This window comes from Nelusetta ayraudi, unplaced genomic scaffold, assembly GCF_046127955.1.
Source record: "Nelusetta ayraudi isolate G7.1 ecotype Tasmania unplaced genomic scaffold, CSIRO-AGI_Nayr_v1 ptg000005l, whole genome shotgun sequence".
NCBI lineage: Eukaryota > Metazoa > Chordata > Actinopteri > Tetraodontiformes > Monacanthidae > Nelusetta > Nelusetta ayraudi.
Window position 1 is genome coordinate 6,550,680 of NW_027466055.1, and position 24,170 is coordinate 6,574,849.

Here is a 24,170-nt window from a genome sequence, read left to right on the forward strand (position 1 = left end):
TTGCGAAACAGCTCATTGGTGCAATACCGCCACGAACTGGTAAGGGGTTTGGACCGGAATGACACCACACGAACGTTTTTTTTTTTTTCCCCCGCTTTTTTTTTTTCTTCCAAATAAACTTTATTTCAAAAAGGAAAAACTAATCTCGTTGCATTAGTTAGCATAACAAGTTGTAATTATAATACGTTATAATTTGTTTACATATACATTGGCTTATCTCATCATATAATATAGTTCAATATCACTCACACCTCAGAAGCTCTGCAGAGAGGAGACCACTAGCATGGCGTGGTTTTTGCGTTCAACCTTACGTCTGTCAAACTACTTGTGGAAATCAGCACAAATTATTTGTTTATAAGGTACTATTTCAAATGGAGTGTATTTGTACTGAGGAGGGTATGATTTGGTGCAAAATTATTAATTGAAACATATTCAAATAAGTGTTCATATTTTCTGCCGCTTTTTACCTTTAGATCTGCGGATAGGACACGTTTTTTTTTAGGCCTATATGAATGAATTTTCCCACCTCAATAGCCCAGCATTTGCATTGTGTACTTGGCCCAAACAGTTTTAGTGAATGCACTGCTCTTACAGTGAATTGGTCACAACTGTTTTGTTCAGTGAACAAAACTCTTAAGCACTGTTACTAAATGAACTACGAGTGGACAGAAGCCTTTAAATTTATGCCTGAATCACAGCATTCCAGCAAATAGCAATACTAATAGCATACATTGCTAAACAATTAAAGTAGCAGTTAATTAAAAGTTAGATTAAAACTGTTAAATGCAATATACAAATAGAGTCCTGTGGCAGGAGCTGAGCAAGTACACCACTATGGATTAGATTCTCTGCACAATTTTGGCGCCTACATGCATCACACAGTCTAAAATAACCCAATGTGCCCCCTCTGAGTGGTACTAGATTACTTAAACATGCCTGTGCAAATGAATGGGGGGGCACTTGTCAGAAATGGATGTTTTATCTCCAAAGTGGTGAGGGTGGATTGAATTGTTGAGTTATGCAAGCCTTTTTAGACTCTTTTATAGTCTGATACTTTGCCTTTGTTGCATAACAATGTGTTCTTGTTGCCTTTGAAGAGGGCGAGGGACAGGCCCACAGTACATTCCATCAATGCCCTATACCTTTGCCTAGCAGAATAGCAGATATTAAATTACTTTTAGTTGCTTCTATTTCCCAAAGACAACAGTTTAATTTTCTTTAACTAGTACAGCATACCTGCTATCCATACATTCTATGATTTTTTTCCCCCCACACATTTTATACAACATGAGAGTTTGGGCTCAAACAGCTCTCACTGCCACCAAACACATTTTCTCCCTATATAATCAAGCTGAAAAACATCAAGAATAAACAGTCAGGTCCCACCACTGCAATATCCTCAACAGCCCACACAATACCCACAGATGAGATTGGCCATGGTCAAAGGTTACATGTTGCAGTCCGTAAAGCTTCAGCAGATTCCCCTGAGTGGCAGCCAGTGTCTTGCAGAGCTTGCACCGCCATGCCTAAACCTAAGGTAAGTGGAAATATGGGTGATACTTAAAGGATTACTAGTTACATATCATTTCTTCAATTGATAAATCATTGACTTAACTTCAGTGTTTACTGAATTTATAAATTTTAGTACCTGACATGACAGCATGAAAATGTGAAAATTGCAAAGGGAATCGGCAAAAAGGTCATTGTTTGTTGAGCACAGTTCTCCCTTACGACAACTTTGGAGCACCAGCCTGTGTTGATATGGAGGCACATGCCCCTGCAATGTTGTTTACCGGCGCAGTGACTGTCCTGGTCAACAAAGTGGGGGGCCCAAGCCATCAATATGCAGCTTGTCATCAGTGTCATTCTTAATTAACCACATTTCAGTGAGTGCAAGAATAGATGCTATCCTTCATTCATGCATGTAGTTACTGGTACTGGCTTGCAGCATCTGTATTTTGCTATGGAGAGCGTGCACATTGTCTTGAATAGGAGCATGTGCTTTTTAAATGTCTTCTGTTCAAGTCTGGCTTTTATTGTCCCCTTTGTTTTTTCCCCTCCTGGTTACATTGCATCCTGAATATATTCACAACGGTTCATTTTTCACATTATGTTACAGCCTTATTCAAAAAATATTAGTTTTTTTTCCCTTAAAAGTCACAACACCCACAATGACAATGTGAAAAAGTGTTTAGGTTTTTTTTTCAGATTTTTGCAAATTTATTAAAAATATAAAACTAAGACATCATGTGTGCTTAACTATTCAAAACGTTTGCCACGAAGCTCCAAACTGAGCTCAGGGACACCCTATTTCCAATGATCATCCATAAAATGTTTCTGCAGCTTAACTGGAGTCCAGCTTGGACCCGAGAGTAGAAGGGAGAGAATCAAGGCAGGAGGGTCTAGTAGTCTCTTTAATCTGAAATACACAGGTAGTCAGTCAGAGCCAAGCAAACAGAGAGCAGGCAAAAGAGAAATGGACGTGGCACAGAAACGGGTCAGTTTCAGAAGACAATGTTAATTCCAGAAAACAACCAAAAATAGAGTCTATAAATGGCAATAGGACACTTGCTATCAATTTAGTCTCACTTTGTATCAGTAGCTGTATTATGATGTCAATATATCTTTAATTGTAGCCTCCTTTCTAATTTGCCTCATTACTAATTCCTTCCTTAATACCTTCCTTACTACTTCAATCAGCTTTTAGTACACGTGGATCTAAATTGTGCATCAACCCAACCAAATTAAACTCCTGTATTCCTGACTGAAGACTACTGTATTGTATAATAGGCATTGCCTATTATACGAGCTGATATGGGAAAGGGTGAAAGCTTAACGCCACTGAAAACACTCTTAAAATTAAATAAGATACTCTGTATTCCGTAATGATCATCAAAGTAACTGAATACTGGAACACTCGGGTGGGTTTCAGGCAGCCAGTTATGGTCCGGAGGGCATTGCTAATGGCCACATCAACCTTCTTGGCATGTGGGCTTCTGCTCCAGGTTGGAGTACAGGCACAGTACTCAGCTGCAGAGAAGACAAGGGCTTGTGTGGGGACACGTTGTACCTAGGTGGAGGCACCTCAGGTGCCCGGTCAAGCTGGTAAAATCAAGCAAGAAGTGTTTTCATGGTTGTCCAGCCATTCAAAATACAATACACAACTGTTTAAACAACAAAGATAATTGAGTAAGAACAAATTTGTAGAGAATTGATTACAATTAATTAGTGAATAGAGAATTGATAAGGGCCATGTTTACACATAGCCAAATACTGACAAAAACTGATATTCCCCGCTATTTTTCAAAAATAGCATTGTTCACATCAGATCATTATGGAAAACAATATTTATTTACACAAAACCACATTAATACATTTTTTGCTGGAATTTTCATTGACTTGTAACTGCGTATTCGTGTAAATGTACGGCCAACATGCAGTGAAGTATCACCATTTTTGCTACATGTAAACAGGGCCTCAGACCAATGAGCAAAACGTTAATAGTAAACCTTCACTAAAAAAAAAATGATAGTGATAATAATAACAATAATAATAGTAATAATAATAATAATAATAATAATAATAATGATATATAATATATAATAATAATCAGCCAACAAAAGTTTTTTTTTTCCAGGAGCTTACATTTTATTCTTCATCAGGAACATTTTATTCTTTAAAATAGCCCACTGATCACTGTAAAATAAATACATTAAATAAATAAGAGAAAGGTGTGCAGTACTAATAACACTGCAGACCTCTAACACATTAAAAATACTTTCCATAGGAAAAAGTCAATGTAAACTGAGTACAACAACTAAAACACATATAAAACACAATACACTTGCCTTTGATGCAGTTTACAACACTAAAGCTTTCAAACAAAAAATTTTGGATTATCATCCAACCGGTACTTCACAATATTTTCGGATGAAGACATATCACACAAATGAAATGGTTCCATCTGACAATAACACATTTGAAGAAGAAGAAAAAGCACTTTCAAGACAGAATTTCATGGCTCAACTGCCACTTGGACAACAAATTACTTGGGTCATATCAAGGCTATTTCCAAGATCTAAACTAGGCTGAAACGTAAACAATGATCAAAATAATTCTGCATCACAGACACAGTTTCATGTTCAAATTGTATAGTTTCTTTACATGCTGGTGTGTAAATGCATGTCATGTATGAATATGGTGTTATAGTAAAACATATTTAAGATTACAAAGATCAACTTTAAAAAAAAAAAAAAAAAAAACGTTAACAACTGGTAATTTATAAAGTGCTGATTTGTGAGTGGGCTGTAGGTGCTCAAAATGATAAAACAATAACCACAAAAAAAACTACCAAAGCAAAATGAAAAAGATGTCAGAAAAGTAAATTATGTAATGTAAATAAATGTCTTAGTCCTGGTTGTCTGTGGTGCCTGAACAAACAGCTAAATTCTTGTGAAGGTTTGGGTTCTGGCTGTGTCTATTTCTACTTCGCACAGAAGAGAAGGATGTATTGCAGCCGGGAACTTTACATTTGTGAAGCAAACGCAGATGAACAGTCTTGTAATGAGCCCTGAATGTGCCCTTGTTGCTGTAAACCTTTTGGCAGACATGGCAGGTGGTTGGAGAGCCACTCCCACCTCCACAAAACTTGTTTTGTCCTTCTTCACTGCATCCTGGGGTCCTTCCTTCCATAAGAGCCAGTTCCTCCCCATGGACACCCACACCGATCCGATTACAGCATTTGTCATGGTAATCCATGGGGAGCCCATCTTCAATTACCTTCAGTTCATCTTCTTCCTCACTGTAGGCTCCATCTGAATCCCAGATCAACTGGGCACTGTTGTTGCCTTGCAGAGAATTAGAGGAGGAGGTGCTCAAATCCAAGATGGCCCCATCTTCTTCACCTTCATCCTGTGTTGATTCCCCTTTCCCTGGACTGTATGACGCAACAAACATTTTGTTTACGGGGATGGCCATGTGATTGTGCCCAGGAAAGACCACAGTGGTCTTTGTGGTTGTATGTTGATCTGACGAGTCTGTGTTCTGCTTGTCTTGCTCGTATTCCAAGCAATCAAATTCTCTGTCTCTGCAGTTTATTAAGGGTGAGTAGAGGGTGTTGGCAGGGCATTGGTCTTTGGCCAGCAGCTTCTGGTGCAACCTGAAATTGGCACCATGAAATTAAAATAAATATGAGAAATAATTATGAAAATTACAACAAATGTTTCATGCAGTACGTTCTCAATATTTGTCTAATTTGAAAACATTAATTTCCAAGAATTCCAAATTGTGTTGTTTCATAAAGCAATAAATCAAGAAAATTTTACCTGTCCAGGCCTCTTTGTGAGGGGAAGCAAGCGTTGCACCCATCAACTCGGCACACGTGCATGTCCCTTAAATGGACATTTTGGTAATGGATCTTAACACAATAAAGGTTTTTAAAAGTCTTTTTGCAGATATCACAGTGATACGGCAACTCAGCATTAGGTTCAAGATGAGACATAGGTAAATCCTTGTAGTCGTCTTCATCAGCAGTACAGTCATAATTCCCATCATCAGAATGCTGCCGAGTTTCTCCAATTATTGAAGCATGTTTACCCTTATTAAGTTTGAGTTCTGAAATTCTGGTCGCTGAGTGATGTGGGTTTACATTCACTATATTGCTTGTTTTTTCAATGTCTTCGGATGCCTGGTAAGACAACTTGCTTTTACAGTGACTTTCCAGATGTCTATGTTCTACAGAAGGTAGTCGGGAAGAGATAATTACTGTTTCAGCTTGACATGGCACATCTTTTTCCTCAGTCTTTACAAGTTCTTGACCGGTAGTGGGATCAAAAATATGATGTTCATGCTTGCTCTTCTTTTTTTTCTCACCAATGACATATCCTCTTACTTCATTTACCTGTCTTGATTGGATTGGGCATGTGTATCTATCTGTTTGGCAGGCATCACATTTATTTTTGTGACTGCCATGTAAAGTGGGTTCATTCTCGAAGCTTCTGTTTTTCTCCATCTGCTCAGTTTGCTCATCTCCTTTGGTCTCTATTTTTATTGGCATACTTGACTTTCGCGACTTCTTCTTTGGTAAAGGGTCTGTCAGGAAGGGTTTCGGGCTTATGATGGGTTTGATCGGTACAGACGACAGTAGTGGAAGTGATGGCACGGTTCCAGTATTTGCGATCTCTGCTGGGGTGACCAGGCTACGGAAGAAAGGCAGGACTGGCTGGACCGTTTTTAAATTGGGGAAGAGGACGCTGCCTTGGCCCGGGACTGATTTATGGTCATCTGTCGTGGAAAAGGGAAGGCAAGACCCATTGTCAGGCATTTTCTCTAATTGAGAGCCATCAACGGCAGACAAGCTGACACGCTGGTCTTTGTCTCTGTTGTTACGATTCATGGGCATGTGTAATCGTGGATTTGGGTTAGCACTATGGCGATTGCGACTGCGTAGCGAACTGAACATCATATTGCAGCCATCAATTGTGCACATGTACTTAATCTTCAGGTGAACAGCATTATAATGTATTTTAAGTGTCCCTTTGTCATAGAACGTCTTCTCACAGGCAGTGCAAAATACGCGCCCTTTCTTCAGAGAGACGCTACCTACAGTACTTGCAGAAACTCTTCCAATACTGCTGCTGTTTCTGTCCAGGTAAGACTGTTTGCCCTCAGGCGACAGTCGTGTTAATTCCGGACTAATGGACAGTGTGCATGGAGTCGGGGGTCTCTCTGAATGGCTGTCCCTCGGGGAAAAGTCTTCAGCTTCTTTTTTTGGAGTCGTAGAAGGACTATCAGTAGGTTTATTGCCAATTTGGTCATGGTTAGGTGACAGTAAAACGGGATTAGAAGACAGAAATGAATCCAGGCTGGTCTCTGAAGGATGTACAAGTGAAATGGTGTTGCTCTTTACTAGATCCCTCTGCTCTGGATCGTCTCGTTTTTCACTCAGCTGCTTAGATGAACTGCAGCGTTTTGGCAGCTGTTGATGTTGCTGTTGTTGCAGTGGCGCAGGAACAGATCCCAAAAGCTGCAGTGGTGCAGAGAAAGAGCCTAAAAGCTGAAATGGCAACATAAAAGCCATGTTGTTGATTAAGTTCTCAAAATGGTGCCTGCTGTTGGCAGTCACTTTATCAGCATTAGTTGGCAAAATGTTTGCCGTGATGCGTGGAGTGTTGCGTTCAATGAAAGTTCGGATATCTGAATTGGTGCAAGTACTGGGGACCAGGACTGCCTGACCCTCCTTGTCTTGAAGAGCCATAAGCTCTACAATGGGTTTTGTTTCACCAAAACGGAGGAACTGTTGCAGAGTGGCAATCTCCTCCTCAAATGTCATCATGACCCAACGATCCAGCACCTTTCCCGCCACATCCTACAAATAAAACAAAAAGAAAAGGGAACCATAGGGAGGACACTGGTCATTGGTAGGAAACACAATGGGGCAGCAGAGGTTGAAAGTAATGGCTGTACTGTCCATTAAAAATGAATTCATCCCTGGATTACCATTACCTTTCACACATTTCATTTCCCATACAACCCCATGCACAGACAACTAAATTAATTTCATCCCCTTACTACCTACTTGGAGCACATATCCTCGAATGTAGTCCTGCAGTGTCCAGTCAAGGGCGTTGAGGATCTGAATGACCTCCTCCTGTTTAAGGACGGTGAACAGGCGGTCCAGCAGGATCTTGAGGCGGATTGGGATGGCTTGGGTCCCAAACAACATCAGACTGCAGATATCAAACACCACGTTGCAGTGTACGATCTCCACTTGGCTGCTCTGGTACATGTGATGCACCTTCAGTTTACCCAGAGCTAGGACATAAACATTGTATTTTAAATATTTAGACTCAACAACACTCTCAATATCTCAATGTAGATCAGTATAGAATCAAAGTAATCATTGTTTTACTGAACACAAAAGTTGACTTTTAAGAGGGCAGCTACGAAACAGAATATTAATTGCAAATATAACTATGGTAAGGTTCTTGTGTTCTAATATTAGTGTATCCAAAATCAGTTGCATTTCCAAAAGTAGGTAATTTGTGCTATCGAATTACAACATTTTTGGAATCCGGATCCTGATATACAACTTCATCGTTATAAATGGCCGCAACAAAGGCTGGGTTTCTCTGATCAGTTAAGAAGCTCTTAGCACTAAGAGTCGTATCAACACCAACCAAAAATGGTCTGGCATCCGTTTGCCAAACTTGAAAATGATGCGTACATGGAGCTTAGTTAGATTACACAAAGTGTAAAATGTCATTAAAAACCCCTGCAGGTATATTTATTGTAGTTAAGGTTTTTGGTGTCACAATAATAGTACGGTAATCATTTTTTTCCAAATACTCAAGTGATCATTACATGCATAATTCAGCATATTTTCAGAGAGCTTGCAGATGCGTCCAATGGAGCAAATGGAGTAGTGACTCCAAAATTCATTGGAGCATGTATAGCTTCCATAGCTTTCACTGTTTTATATTGTCAGAATAAATCAAAAAGGGAATAAAATCATAGACGTTTGCATGGAACACTTACCGTGTGCAACCCAGCCATGATTGCAGTTGTCACATTGTCTTTTCTTCAGCTTCCCAGACCTGAAACTGTCACACTGACAGTTCCCCCATGTGCAGCCAATAGCCTTGTGATACAAAAAAAACACAGTTATTGAACTTGAAAATAAGGTTCTCCAAACCTGATCAGTGCAGAGTATTTTGCATGACATAGCTCATGTAAAGCAGGTAAAAGACTACGTGGTCACCCGAGTCTGAGTGTCATATCGTTAAAAGGTTTGGTAAGGTTGCAGCTGTATCTATTTCTTTGTGGATTTATGTCTGATCAGTAGACTTTGATTATACAAACTAATGTGATTTAGGCATGGGGAGGAAGTGGCAACCACACAAAACACATGCATTTACAGCTGGTGGTGAGTACAGAAGCCGCCACAGTCCATACGTGCTTAATCATTGTTGCCTGCACTCGCATTTGAATGTCGCACACGCACGGTTTGACAAAAATTAAACAATTGACTGTTGTTTATAAATCAATCAATACACTTTTATCTGTAAAGCATTAAATCACATCTGCAAGCGTTTCAAAGCGCTGTCACAGTCTAAAAAGAAACCAGCATGCAGCTGCAACAGTTGAAGGAGCGCAATGGAAAACGGCACAGAAAACACAAATACCATAATGACTTTGTGGGGGTTTTTGAATTTATTTTCAAAATAGCCAGCCCTTGCACATGTGAGGATTTATTTACTGCACAAGGTAGTGAAAAGTGCAGTACACGCTTTGCGCATTGCATACACAAGCGTGCCTGTGCTCAAGCATGAATCGTGCGGTACCGGAGCACATCTCCTTCAACCGTGCCAGGGCCAAGGAAGTGTACCATGCTGATACGGTACGAAGGGCTGAAACTAGTCAAGTGAACCGTACCCAGGCAAAAACCCAGATCTGGGACAGAGTCTCTATTAAACAGATCCAGACTGGTGCCGTTTAGGCCAGTGTTGGTACTGGCCCAGTGTTTTTGTTTTTGTTTTTTTAGCTCTGCACCAGCACTGGGAGAGCTGGGGGCCAGTTCCAGAATGGGATAAAGTCATTTGGCCCAAAGGTGGGCCAGAACTGCATTAGTTCAGGCTCTGGTTCTGAGTCGACGCAGAGAGAAAAACAGATCAGTTCCAGTTTGCAGGGATTGCGCTAAAAGGACACCATCCCGGTTGTGTCCCAAAATAAATGGGTTGTCTCAAAATGTTTTTTTTTTTATAACTTTGAAGCCTAAACCTTTTTCAGAAATAGTGGTATTTAATAATTACATTGATTTATTTATTTTTTTCAATTAAAAACTATTTCCGTGTTCAAAATTTTTGAGTCATATACATGATATTGTGAAGGGTGAATTATATCATGACACTGCTTTAAGAAAACCAAACGGGGAGAACACACACACACACACACACACACACACACCTAAAAGCCCTGGAAGGTATTGAAAAAGAAATTATTTAAGAAACAAAATGCGTTTGTGTGATCTGGAAAAAAGCCTTTTTACGGATGACTTGGTTGTGAATTACGACAATGTCTCTAGAAAAACGGGCTTTGTTGCATCAGACGCTTGATAGAATTATCATTCAGAAAAGAGTAGATAGGTGGAGTTGAAGAGCAAGGAAATGCTAAGAAAAGCTACAAAATAATATATGTAGGTAGGTATATAAGGTATATAAATCACTAAGTAAAAGAAAATGAAGGTGTGTATGTGTGTGTTTAGACCTTGAGTTATGATGTCTTATCATGTCTCAGTTTAATTGGTGAAAATGTATAAATACATATATATAGAGAGGGACATGCAAGTGCAAATTAAACATTACTCAGATGGGGATATAATAGACATAATGTGGAAAGTAAAAGAACAATCATAATCATCATAATCACTGAATTACAAATGAGCAATTCATTTTGATAAACTCACACTGTATCATATGACAAAATAGTGTTTCAGAGCTCATTTTGAACAGGTCTTCTTTATCACTGATTCGTGATGCATTATTTGCACATACAAGTGCTGAGAGAAACCTCTGCTAATGATTTAGTGCCATCAGTTGCATAAACACATTGCAAAAAAACAAACAATTTTGTTTAAATCATTGCCCGCTTCGACAATTGCAAGTCCACAAGGAATTGATCAGTAGCATATGACTGGTGATCAGTCTAAGGAGAATAATAATCATAATTTGGGCCAAAAATTCATCAGAATTTTTTTAATTGTCTAAATAAAAGACAAATAAAAGAAAAAAAGTCACACACCAACTTTGAAAGCTTGGAAAATTAAAACCAGACCTGCTATTTCTATACTTTTCCATAGTAATGTCTCCTCTACTCAGCCGAGAAAAACAGTTGGCAAAAATTTGAAAGTTTCATTTTGAATAACAAATTGTGCACTTTGAAAGGTAAATTACAGTTCTTCAGTTGGATTTAGGTCAGGGATCTCAATTAAGTATTGAAGAGACAAACAACTGAGTTTTTAATTGATCTAACTACGACAGTCCTACGGGCCACAGTGGGCATTTTCATGTTTCACACATGAGGAGGAGGAACAATAATAATAATAATAATAATAATAATAATAATAATAATAAAGTTATTCCTAAAAAAAAATAAAAACTAAAGACAAGATTGTAGTCATACAAAATATAATTTACAACTGTACTCGATCATTGTATTGTTTTTTATTAGAAACAATCATCTATTTATAATAGGTATGTTTAGATATATTTTAGGTGATTGTTTGAATTGTTAACAGACTTTTTAAATTTCAGAACGAATCAGCAATTCAGCAAAATGTTGTAAAGTCACAAGGAGAAAAACAAATGCATCTATAAAGTGTTGTGCCAATGAGTGTCAAAGATTGGCTGCATTGAATCATCTCACAAATTAATAACATTTTAAATATGTGCTGGGTTAGCTGAAAAGAAAATGTAAAATATTGAAGTGTTATTCAAACATGATATAACAGGTTTTTAAAATAACTGACATTGGTAGAAAATAGGCGCTCAGCAGATAACTTTGGCTTATGAAAGGTGAATTAAAGTTTATGCAAAATGAGATGCCAAGTCACAACAACTTCTAAAAAATGATGTGAAAATCTCGTACTTGAAAAACCAGTGTTTAACAATTACTATTTACACTTTTGTATAATACAGAGCTGCGGCTACAAACATTGAACTTATTGTATTGAATCTGGGAAATAAATTACTGAACCAGAGAAGAATATACACATTTTTTTCACAATCCATTGGCAGTGAAATGAAGATTATATATATATATATAAATAAAAATTAAAAAAAAAAAAGAAATCTAGGTGAATCCTTTGCTAAGAACAAGTGGCAAAGGGCTACTGCTGCTTGTAAGGGTGGGGTGGGGGGTTGGAGGGTAAGACTCCACATCATGGAGAATCATAAGTACCTCCTTAAGTGGCTGTTGTAGATACAAATTCAAGTTGTCACACTGACATCGAGATCAATTAAGCTAAAAAGGTAGAGTTGCTGGAGTCTCCAGCTAACATTCACGCAAAATCACTCAGCACAAAGGATTTCTGCTAAGAAAAGCCTGGGGCACTCGTATCATTTTATTTATTTGTCTATTTCTACTGGGTGTGTGTGTGCGCGCGCGCGTGTGTGTGCATCCATGCATGTGTGTGTGTGTGTGTCGCTCAAGACGTAGTTAAATCACGGGTTTTAAATCTCAGTTTACTTCAATTTTCACTGTCGAAATTGAACAAGAGCATGCTTACAGTTGCCATCTAAAGTTATAATCATGAAAGTAAAAAAAACAACAAAAAAAAAGGCTTTCTTTAATGTTGCACATTCAAATTAAGTCTGCATATTCAATGGTACTACAATTAAGAAGAAAAAGGCAAGCTTGTTCTAACTTGACCTGTGCATTTCTTATGTATTTAAAGTGCACCAGACGTGGAATAAAACTGGAAGCTGCATCTCTTACCTCTGTCATTTCCATTTAGTCAGACGTTTCCAGGAATGCTGTGAACTTCGCCATTTCCCAGGAGCCCCTCAAATGAACTAGAGTCAAATCCCCTGTCTGATCAAGCGTTAACGTAAAAGAGCCATCACCACCAGTATCATCTGCTCCAAAATAGACACAATTGCACTCTGTTTCTTTGTATCCTTTATAGATACACACAGGTAGATTTAAAAAAAAAAAACAAGTGTGCCACTCTACACAAAAGAAGAATCAGCCACTGTGCTATCACTCTCACTCAGACAGACGCACAGACGCAAACACAAACCCCCTTCTCACTTTCCCTACTCTCATGCTGCTGTGGACTGGTTGTAAACTATGCCTATCTGCCTGTGTGCGTGTGGATGTGAGTTGAAACTGGGCACAGGAGGTTGGAAATGGGATCCTCCCACTCTCTTTCTCACCTCAGACGCCACCAACTGCATTTGTGTGCAGCGCACACAACTTTTCACACACAATAACACACACGCACACACACACACCCCACAGAGTCACTGGGTAGTCCCCTCACAGCTGGCTGGAAGGGGGCATGACACTCATCCCTCACTGAGATTTGATCAAAAGGAATTACAAAGGTGGAAGGTTCTCTTGATGAAGTCAAGGGATAGTTTTTGTCCCCCCTCCCTATCTGAGTAATGTCTGAAATCAATGCTGCCACTTTCAGTGCACATAGCTCAGTGTGTGTGTGTGTGTGTGTGTGTGTTTTTCTTCTGTGTGTGTCTAGAGTTACCTTTTTCATTCCCCTCCAAGCAGCCATTATAAGATGTCGTGCCCTATGCTGTCAGGAATCAATCCAAAATTGTTTTATATGTTACTCAGAAAGAAAAATATGGTCGAACAAATTCTAAAAGTGCTATTTTTTTTTTTTTTTTAGAGAGAGAGAGAGAGAGAGAGAGAGATGCACTGATGGACTTTTAACAGACTTCTTTCCTTTGCAAGGTGCTGTTGTTTAAACACGTCTTTCTATTAAACTCTACTCATTCCCCATTGCGCACAGTCAAGAAAGTCCGCCGTATAAGCAACAACCATAATGAGATTTCTATTAATCCAGCCTTATTCAATCAATACCTCTGTATCTTTTCTTTCCAGATATTCCTCTTTAACTTGTTAAGATGTCAAGGCACTGGCCAATCACTTAATAATAAAATTATGAAATTTAGTTTGAGCTCTATTTGTTGCTGTCAAGGGGGTTATTCATCCAGTGCTCTGAAGCATTGGGTGCTCAGTGCCTTGTTCAGTGATACATCATTGGCGCTGTAGAGAAATATAAGCCTTATCTACTTCAACATCGACAGTGCATTTACAGTTCCACTTCTACATCTACTGCCAACCGTTCCCCCAACAATGAACTCAATCCGAAAACCATCCAATCATAAGCCGGCTCCCCTCACCTCTAGGGTAGCTACATCCCTTAACCTGAAATACATACATTTGCCCCACAGCCTTACTAAGAGATAAACGCAGTGAATGTGTCTTGAAGTGGGACATTTGAACTGCATGACTCCCCATGGGAGATCAAAGCTGTTCTTATTTGTGAAAAGCCCGAAAATGTTATAAAGTTACATATACGGGTAAGAAATATCCTATCAAGGCATGTAATGCTAGGTTGGAAAGCTCTACTATTCCCTGTGGCTATTCTGGCAAGCAGATCTGCTTACAAGCCTTGTATTTATTGCATACTTTGATGCATACTAAACACAGCCTCGGACCTGGCCTGGATTAGGGCTGTAGTGCTTGTCAGATTGCTGTACCTTGGGCTAGAGCAATGCAGATGCATTTGCTAGCCTGGGGCTAGGCGTTGAAGCTGCAAAGTGAACTCACAGCGAATCAAGTCCATGTTCACTTGAACAGGCCACGTTGCTTACCGACATGCCTGTCATTAGCCGCCTCGGAGCGGAAAGTGAAATGGGGGCTTGAGCCTTTGAAAAGGTAAGTAAAGATGACTGTTACCATCTCATTTCCTTTTATTCTCATTTCATTTATTCATTCAGAGGATATACTCTTCGATGCATTCTACCACGCAAATGAATGTTACCTGCCCATTATGTCTCTCTTTGAAATAATAAACAACACAACGCGAACCACTTTAGTCTACCGAAAATGAATGTGCGTGCAAACTAAGATTGTATCAAATCTCAACAAGAAGAAATTGTGTCAAAAAACTGAGGTTGGCAAAAAAATTTGGTAGAAATATTATGTACTTTATTACTTGACCTCCACACAGTGTTGTTAGTCACATTATTTCCGTCAAGGATGCTACCTGATGAAGGTTGCATATTCCCACTTCAAACAATTTAGTTCTAATTCCCCCATGTATTTACCACCAAATATAAATTGAAATTTTTTTCCCACAGTCTAAATCTCTATCTTTCTCACTCTCTCTCTCTCTCTCACACACGCACTTAATTACACATTAATTAATATAATAATGCAAAAATATTGACAGCGAACCACACGGCAGCAGCAACCCAATGCATTTCAGCATGCAACCATTGTCAAGACTAGATCTAATCTGAGATTTCTTGGATCTATTGGACTTCCATGCACAAACACCAAGGATCATCTAAAAAAAAAAAAAAAAAAAAAAAAAAAAACCTCAGCGAGTGGCTGGTCTATGGGCCAAGATAACGGCTCAACACAGAAAAATCAGCCATTTGTCAGTCATACTTGCTGTGACGTTGCCCATTTTGCCACATTTTGTCGGCTTTTGTGCATATCCACGAAAGACGATGTCAAACCATAAACCATGCTTGTGCTCTGTTCAAACATGATGATGTAATGTGAGTGCAGGCAAGTGGAGGAGTAGAAATGAGGTGCATTCGTGCTTCAACACCAGTACAACTAGTGTGTGTGTGTGTGTGTGTGCGTGTGTGCGGACGGATCGATAAAGATTTATAGATCCCCTTTGTCTTGGTGCCACATCATAAGACTTTGGCAATCACGCTGTGCTACCGTTCCATGTCGATTGCTGTTTAAAGTGGCTCCACTTCCTTGATCGTCTCACCATTTTCTTGAGTCTATTCAGTTAAACTCGCCATCCAAGTTCCCCTTCCACCTCTGCTCCTCTTCCCATCTATATTTATGTCAAATATTTATTTATTTTTGGAATGGACTTGTGAATTGAAATGTATGATAATCTGAAATTATGATTACTATGGGATGTCTTTTCAGAAAAGATAACAGTGAAAATTGCTTCAGTATCTGTGGCTTCCGTAGTAAATGAGTTAAGATTTCTGTGATTCACAGACTGACAGCAACATTATGTCTGCAACAGATTTGACAAGCACATTGGAATGTTGGAACGTTTTGTCAGTTTATTTTACAAGCCAGTCAGATTTCTTTCACAAACCTCTTTCACGGCTTATAAAAACACACAAAGCCAAATGCACACTTGCAAGGATGGACTCGCGGAACAGATTTATCATAAGGTTAAAAAATAGACTCAATAGTTGAAGAAGGGAGAATCATATTTTTTTTTATGTGAAAGCCTTTGCTTCTGCAACACCCTGTGATCTCCCCGGAGTTTTCAGCAAAGTGAAATCTCATAGAGGAAAAACAGGGAGACAACAGAGGCTCTGCGCGTGTCTTCACTGTGTTTATTTGTGATTAGACTGAACAGCATTTCTTTGTTACCTGTATACCAATCGGCTGTTCAGGGGTGAGTGCTGTGCTCCTGTTGCCACCCTTTTAACCTTAGACCAAACAGAAATTGCCAACCACTGGACTTCGAACTCATGCCCAAAGAAATAGTGCTATTTTTTTAGTCCCTTGCATCTGTTCATATTTGATCTGCCGTATGGCAACCTGACCTAAAGAGGGACTGTGCCACTCAAATCATAAGAAAATTCTATCCAGAGGAAATAAACAAATACACCATCAAAGTAAAACAAAAATGAAAACAATTTAGTATTTTTGTATTACCATTGAAATACTATTGAAGCAAAATAGCAGGACAGTAATCAACAAATGGCCTGAGCACAGAAAAAAAATAATGGAACAAATAACACAATGACATTTTACAAAAAAATTGTACAACAAAGGCCATCCAACCTAAACACACACTTCTAACCTGATCGAAGCCCTCCCCCAAACAGGGCCCATATGTCACCAGCAGAGGCCAGGGTGCAGCCGAGCCGCCTCACCAGGGTCATTGCAATCAAAGGTCCAGTTGGTGGTGGAGACCCTGGTTCGCAGTGGGGAATGCGGGGCTCACTTAGTCCACCAAATAGAGTCAAAGGACAAGGTTGAAATGTGAAATGTTTTGAACTGATTTACTGCTATTACGGATGACTGGTAATTGTCTGTGTGTGTGTGTGTGTGTGTGTGTGTGTGTGTGTGTGTGTGTGTGTGTGTGTGTGTGTGTGTGTGCTGAGCCCTTCCTTTGGGTTTTCTTTTATTTTCCTTTCACTATTGTGTAGTGTGTGGCTGGGGTGCCTCGTGTTCCTAGGATCCCCTCTCTCCCCTCGCCACATCCTCCAACCAGTGAGCCTCAGCCCCAATTAGGTTTCCCAAAACATTCCCAGTAAGATTGTGATTACATGGTGTATTTTTTTTTTTTACATTGAGTCATTTCTTTAAAAAACTTAAATACTCATCATGGGACCGTGTCTCCTGCCGTCGGTTGCTGAATCTGGGTGTTAATACACAAGCTGACTCTTCCGTTAGGTGAGACTCCCTAGCTGGCGTCGCCAGGCATAGATGAAATTAAAGAGACCCGATTTCAAGGTTCTGTGCTGCCGCACAAAAAAAAAAAAAGAAAAAAGAGCGGGTTCATTCCAGAACCAGGGATGCAACATTTAAGTAGTAGTAGGCTTGCCTGAATAGATGTATTTTCAAGTGAGATTTGAAAGTGGTAATGGAAGTGGAGTGTTGGATGTCACGAGGCAGAGAATTCCAATGGTGGGGGGGCTGAGCGACTGCAGGCTCTTGACCCCATGGTAACCAGGTGTGCAGGTGGGAGGATGAGCTGGATGGACGAAAAGGTTCTGAGAGAACGGGTGGGTGCGTTGATATGGCGGAGCTCGGTGAGATACATAGGAGCAAGATGACTGATGGCCTTGAATATAAGGAGGAGCTTTCCTGTTGATTATGCGGTTTTCTATGGGGAGCCAGTGGAGTTGCTGCAGGACAGGTGTTATGTAGGAGGTTCTTGTGATGATACGGGTTGCAGGAGTTTTGCATTTTGACCTCTAAATACGCTGGTGTGACTCGCCTCTCCAAACTACGCAAAGCGCTGTGGACACGTGAGCTCTGTGGGAAATGTGCACATGCGGTACTCATGTCTGCAGTGACACAGTTTCAACCAATCATTGCAGAGTGGTGGAGAATCAGCAGGACCTAGAGTGTGACATCTCCGGTCCTGCTCCTTTCTTCCTCCCGGGTCGCCCTAACTCGCTGCAGACGGCGATGCAAAAGCCAATCTGTGTGTCCGTGTGTGTCCGTGTGTGTCAGCAAACCACAAGACCTTCGGAACCATGCAGAACGTGTCATCAACGCAACCAATGTCAAAATTGTGACGCATAATGAAGAAAATTTTGCAGACAACGAGCTCAAAAATGTTAAATTCTGATAACAAATGCTGCTTGAAACATGTATTACCCCATGAGTATTTAGTGAAGTTCTTGTGTGCCGTGTCCTGACAGTTTGTTTTTCCAGCCCTACAAACCAAATGTTTGGCCTCATCCATTCTGTGTCTGCCTGTTTCCCTATAGGAAAATACATGTTTTAGCCATGGCTTGGATCAAAGCTGTAATGCCAAGATCAAAGCCCAGCATCATGCCTCATTGGTCACATCTGTGTTGTTTACATGAATGCCCAGGGCCTTCTCATCCAATATTCATAACTTTGAAAGATATATGTGTTAAATCACAACATTTTGATGCCACTTTTGAAGTACATTAGCACATTTGGGAATAATCTATAAAAGCCGAACCGTGACTTCACAACAATTTTCTAAGCTTTAGACAAGAAAGGACTACTAAGTGCTGCTAGGTATGCATCATTCTGCACCCACTTTATGTTTTCAGTTATTTATTTATTTTCAAACTTAAGCACATCTTAGCCTCAGCGGCACGGCCCCTATAGGTATGTCGCTGAAGAGATTAACCAGGTCAGCTCCTCTACTGGATCACCAATGACGAATGTTGGTCTTTTTTTCCACATTCAATGTAAAAATGTTTAAAAGAGCGGGGAAATATCATAATTAGAAAGCTTTACTAATCCAGGAAATTCAGTTGATATAATGTACCTGTCTTAGTAATGGGTCACAACCCCTGTAACACCATCTACAGCCTGATCTGGAAATCTTTCGGATCCAGAGAGCTTTAGGGAAATTAAAACTCTTAAGAACCACACACACACACAAACACACAAAAGATGGATCAATTTTCATGGTCACCTCAAAGGTTGTGTGTTTGATCTTTGGACATTAGACCTTTGTGTGTGTTTCAGTTTGCTTGTTCTCCCTGGGTGGGTTCTCTCTGGGTTCTCTGTCTTTGCCCCACAGTCCAAAGACATGCGCACACACACACACACACACATACACACATACACACACACACACACACACACACACACACACACACACACACAGCAAGGTGAAGGGCGCCGCAGGAACCCAGGCAACAGCCGCAGCAGGGGAATGAGGGACGGAGGAAGGTTGGAAGAATAAACGAAATAAGGAAATAAATAAAAAAATAACATTTCTAAACTCATCATTCGCGATAAACAATATGGCTTGACAGCACCGGCATGGCTACTGACTCAACATTGTAAGAAAATGAAAATACATGTCATGCAACAACAATGTGGTAAAAACAGTTGTTTTTGTAACACACACAGTGAATTTTGTAATATTTGGATCTGTATCAACAAAGAAAAGCACTTCAAACCTAAAACTGAGGGCTGTCCCTCATTCTTGTCCTTCAAACAGCCACTTTGAGAATCAGGACAGCATTAGCACTTGGTGAAATCATGTTTTTTTTGAGACTGAGGGTTTCGGGGGGGGGTGGAATTGGGATTCAGACAAAATCTCATTTGATTTTCTACAACAGCATATTTTTCCCCAGACTGCTAATCCCCATTATCTCAAGGCCAAATAAAAAAGCCCCAAACCGAAAAACTGACCATTCACAGTCGTACTCACACCTGCAGCCATTTTAGAGTTCCTTATTTTCCTCACATTGTAGACAGGCAGAATTTTGATTTCATTTTTAACAAACTGTGTTGCTTTTGTTCTGGAACATGTTGTGACTTGGAGAAAAAGCACGGTTAGGAACATATTAACGAAGATTTCATGAAGAAAATATTTAACATAGAACCTTTTGTTTAACATATGACAATGTTTTATCAGTTGAACAAATAAAAGAAGATATTCATCTATTCAACATATAACTTTGGGTCTCAATCCGAGTGCAGGTAAAAGTGCAGCTCAGATGAGTCGAGCAAGCATGCAGGTCAGTGCTTGGAGGTTCGACTCTGGCTGACTGACAGTTTGTCCTCACAGGGTTAAATGGCTGGCGTATTTTACGCGTTAAACCGCTTCTGCTGTGTCCAGCTTCAGATGTCATGAAGAGAAGCTGGTAGGCAGAAAGCAGCCAAAACAGATGCAGCCTGACACTCCCGGACCCCGGAGCAAATGTACCAACACAAATGCCTGCTCGGGCAACTGGAAGAGGTGACAAAACACATCAGATAACATTGTCCATTCAACTGGTTCCCACCCACCACTATCACAGATGACACTGTCACCGACAATAACGGAAAGTCCAAGTGAATGAAACTTGTTAACGAACGAGTAGATAGCGACCGCAAAACCAGTGACCACTGAGTTGTAACGTGGTCTTACTGTCCGTTGACATATGTATGTCAATGCTTCATCGAGCACTGAGCTGCTCGTCAACGTCGCTGACATATTGGATGTGGCAAGCGTCCAAGGGGAGGAAATGCCACATTCCTGTGCTGCATGGATGTACCAATTGTTTGGCTGGCCCAATTAAATACCATATCAAACGTATCCACTCACCTTTTTAATTTTATGGTATTGTACTTGTAGACGAGCCTGCTGTTCCCTATGGACCTCGTCAGACACCGTAGTTCCGGTGATGCATTTGTTCGAGTGTCGCGTGTGTTAGCTCTTAGCTCAGCTCCAGGTTGCACGTACCAACAGCGTGGCCGCTATGGTCTGTTAATAAACGATGTGTGTATACGAAGTACCGAGTAGTCACTTCTCCATGTACACAAACATACATCACTATATTCCGGAGACAGTAGTATAGCTATTATTGTGTGCTTTTTTTTCCGGAACCTTTACAGTTAATTCAGCAACTCCAGAAGTGAAAAATCTCACTCTAATGTTACCCAACGTTACTTCATATTCAGAACAGAATTAGCTCAGTCAAAACCGCCTACAAACAACTATGCCGTCACTCTTATTTTATTTATTAACATTTTAGTAATATTGTTGTTTTTTGTTTATGCTAACTTCTGTCCTATTGGTTACCCAAAGATATTGCTCAGAGGGAACGGTGGCAAATCGCTTTCCAGAAGTAAAAGAAATGTAGATAACCTGTTTGATTGTGTGTGAGAGAGAAACAGAGAGCGATAGTTTAGTGTGATAGTGCAAATCCATGTGTATCGTCTGCTGACAATTTCTTCTGCCACAAAAATGGCTGAAATAATTTAATCATTTTATTTTTCCTGTTGACTGTATAGTCAACCAAAGGGTGGAAATGTGGTTATACTAAAGTTATTTATGTGAGTAAGATTATGTGATTAGTAAGTCTACAACAAACTATGCAGCCAGTAGTGAAGCAATAGGTAGAGATAAATGCATAATGCTGATGGGAAACTACTCATTATCATCCCATGTATTTTACTTCACCCTGACCAGCCTGATATTCTGAGCTGGCATTATGTACATTAGGAGAGTAAAACTTATCCTGTTCATTGGCATTCAGAAGGACTCGGGTGATTGATTATGGCAGATCCTGCCAGCAAACAGCAGGACTGCAGAACCCTTCACTGAGCCCAGCGGAGGGTATGCATTGATGCACATTATTTCTACTCTGTAAATTGGCCAAAGGCCACTGCGAACAAATCTATTTCATGTTGGGTTTTTTTTGTTTTTTTTTGGTCAAGGGGCCAGCTTATGGCCATTTTTAGATTTGATACATTTGATTGATGATATATTTTGGTGGTGAAAGAAAAGGAAGTCCTGGCGCGTCAGTCATTACGTATTAGAGGTAATCTGCGTGAAATTGTCATACAAACTTACAAACTTGTTTGTGTCTGATTGAGTAAGTGCATTTTACACATCTTTTACAATACACACAGATTTCAGGTTTACGTGGTGAAACGAATAATGCATCCTTCTCTCTCATCCCTCACTGAAAAAACACAAGTCCAACATTCTTATTTATGAAACAAAACATTTTTTTGGGGGGCAGTTTCATATCATCCAATAATTTTCTAGATCATTCCTACCTCAAAATCTTTGCATAGGGGAGAGAGTCAACTCTGACAAGACAAGACGTTGTCATTTTGAGTGAAATTTATGCAAATTATCAATTAAAATATAAAGTTTAAATCAGTCTGATGCAGCTACCTGTGTCTCATCGCATCTTGCACAGCTTTTTACCTTTGCATTCTGTGCGTAAGATGCTGTTTTGTTTTGGGGTTGTTGTTTTTTTTTGTCCCATTTACGCAGGTTTTTTTTCGACTGCACAAGCAATCGCTCTGTGGATCTGGACCTATTTGTTCAAACATAACAGAAACCCCTCTCTGACACGCATTTGTGCGCGAGGCCGTGACATCACCCATTTCCATTCATGTCTGTGGCACTAATCGTTCTCTCTTCTCTCATAGTGGCGCACCTGAACCCCGTGTTTTGATTGCTGCAGGTTCACCTCACTGGGGTATAAAAGCCTGCTGGTGTCATTCTCCAGATGAGACACAGACTAGACAGCTTACAACCGGCTGTCCTTACACAGGCTGTAAGCTTGCTGCTGCTGCTACTGGTTTGTTGTTTTTTTTAGTCAAGTTTGTTATTTTAGTTTGGCCCTGCAATGATTAGCAGACATGATTTTTGTTAGTTTCCTTTATTTTGCTTGACAGAGTTACTTATAAATAATTTTTAGTTAGGTTAAGATGGTCATGTAGGGGTTGGGTTGAAGCCTAAATGGGTAAAGGTGTCATGATTGTCAAAAAATAAAAATGACAACTGTTTAGATTATTTTCAAGCCCGTTTTAACTCATACTAAACAGATGGAGCCTTGGGTGGAGGTGGGGAATTTTACCATGAAAACGGGGGTCTGCATGCAGAGCATTTTGAGCTTTCGCAAATAAATCTTCACAAATTTTACACACTGCACCTGTAATCTTAGGAGTGGTGGTTCTGGCTTGAAAGGTCCACTGTGCATTCACAGACACCCCACTTGAAGGGAGGCAGTAGCTGACTACAAAGAGGCTATGATAGTTTATTGACTAAACAACGATATATAAAGTAGAAGAACTGAGCTTTGAATTAAATATTTCTCACACTAAAATCTGACATGTGGGTTAATGCTGCAGTAGCGTTAATTTGAGACGTATATATTAGAGCTAATAGTAAATTTGTGCAGCTAAAAAAATTTGATGTAAACTTGCTAAGCTCATAAAAGGCGTTGGAGCAAATATTTTAGTGAGAAGCTGATAAATGTTGCATTTGAAGCTGTGGACAATGCAAAAAAAAAAAAGAGAGATCTTTTTGTTTGTTCTGAATATAGTTTGGCAGTAGTTATTTCTACTGTCGCACTCACACAAAATGAAGTTCTCAGACTTTTTTTGAAAGTCATTGCTTCAACAAGTTTTTTTCCCCCACTCAATCAGCCGCTAAAGCAGGTCAATCCAAGCTCCCAGTGTAGCCAGTGTTGTTGATGTTTTTAAAAAATGTCTCCTCTTTCAAACTCTCAGTGAACTATCAACACATTTGAAACGCCATCATCTGTAATATGTAAGATAATTCTTCTCTTTTGTTGAATGCTGTATATAGCCAGGTTTAAGTGCTGTAGTGAAACTCCATTTCACCTTTATGCTCAGTACTCTCCTATGGCCTCTTTCCACTTTCCAGTGCCTCAGAGAAATCATTTCATTGTGATCCTTGAACTTGCCTTGGTCTTCCATCAGGAAGCCAAACACATGCTTGAACAATTAACTCTTGCGCTTCTATCAATTTAGCGCAGAGGTAAGAAAAGATTGAGTCATGCAGGTTAAGTGAAAAAAGTGAGTGCACGGGGTAGAGACTGGTAGAAACATGGAGATAAAAGGATTTTCTATAGAAAGGAAGAAAAAAGATGTTTTTCCGTCCTTCAAAATAAGGTGTGACAAGGAGACACCACTGAGATTCGTCATTTATTCAACAAGAGTTGAACAGTCCAGACAACAGCAATAATAGGAGTCATGAAGGTTATGTTTATCTTGACAACATCTTCATGAAGCTGGTTTAAAAGCCACAATGTTTTTAAGAGTCAATAAGTAATGGGCTTGTGATATTGGGACTGTGTATTGATTCCAATTTAGCAAATTAGAGGATGGTTTGTGCGGGGTTGATGATACTGTGAGGATTTTTTTTATTATTTATTTATTCATTCCATTCAAGTGATTAG

General features: G+C 39.8%; 1 protein-coding gene across 2 annotated transcripts; it reads right to left on the bottom strand.

The window, feature by feature from the left end:
* Window positions 1–4,334: 4,334 nt before the first annotated feature.
* bnc1 (basonuclin zinc finger protein 1) lies at window positions 4,335–13,245 on the bottom strand. Of its 2 annotated transcripts, XM_076046821.1 has the most exons (5): window positions 12,493–13,245; window positions 8,536–8,638; window positions 7,577–7,812; window positions 5,325–7,366; window positions 4,335–5,158 (listed from the first exon to the last, which is right to left on the bottom strand). In XM_076046821.1, the coding sequence occupies exons 1-5, from the start codon at window positions 12,505–12,507 to the stop codon at window positions 4,408–4,410; spliced, it is 3,147 nt and encodes a 1,048-aa protein (XP_075902936.1). In that variant the 5' UTR covers window positions 12,508–13,245; the 3' UTR covers window positions 4,335–4,407. The 2 variants fall into 2 exon arrangements, with proteins under 2 accessions (XP_075902936.1, XP_075902925.1); XM_076046810.1 differs by lacking the exon at window positions 12,493–13,245 and having other exon boundaries at window positions 8,536–8,969.
* Between the last annotated feature and the right edge of the window lie 10,925 nt (window positions 13,246–24,170).

Bases quoted from the DNA above. Each gene is read 5' to 3' on its own strand.
- bnc1 (XM_076046810.1), bottom strand. From the start codon at position 8,722: ATGTCATGCAAAATACTCTGCACTGATCAGGTTTGGAGAACCTTATTT. The intron at 7,813-8,535 runs GTAAGTGTTCCA...TTTATGTCCTAG, and splicing joins TCATGGCTGGGTTGCACACG to CTCTGGGTAAACTGAAGGTG. The intron at 7,367-7,576 runs GTAGGTAGTAAG...TTTTATTTGTAG, and splicing joins TTCGAGGATATGTGCTCCAA to GATGTGGCGGGAAAGGTGCT.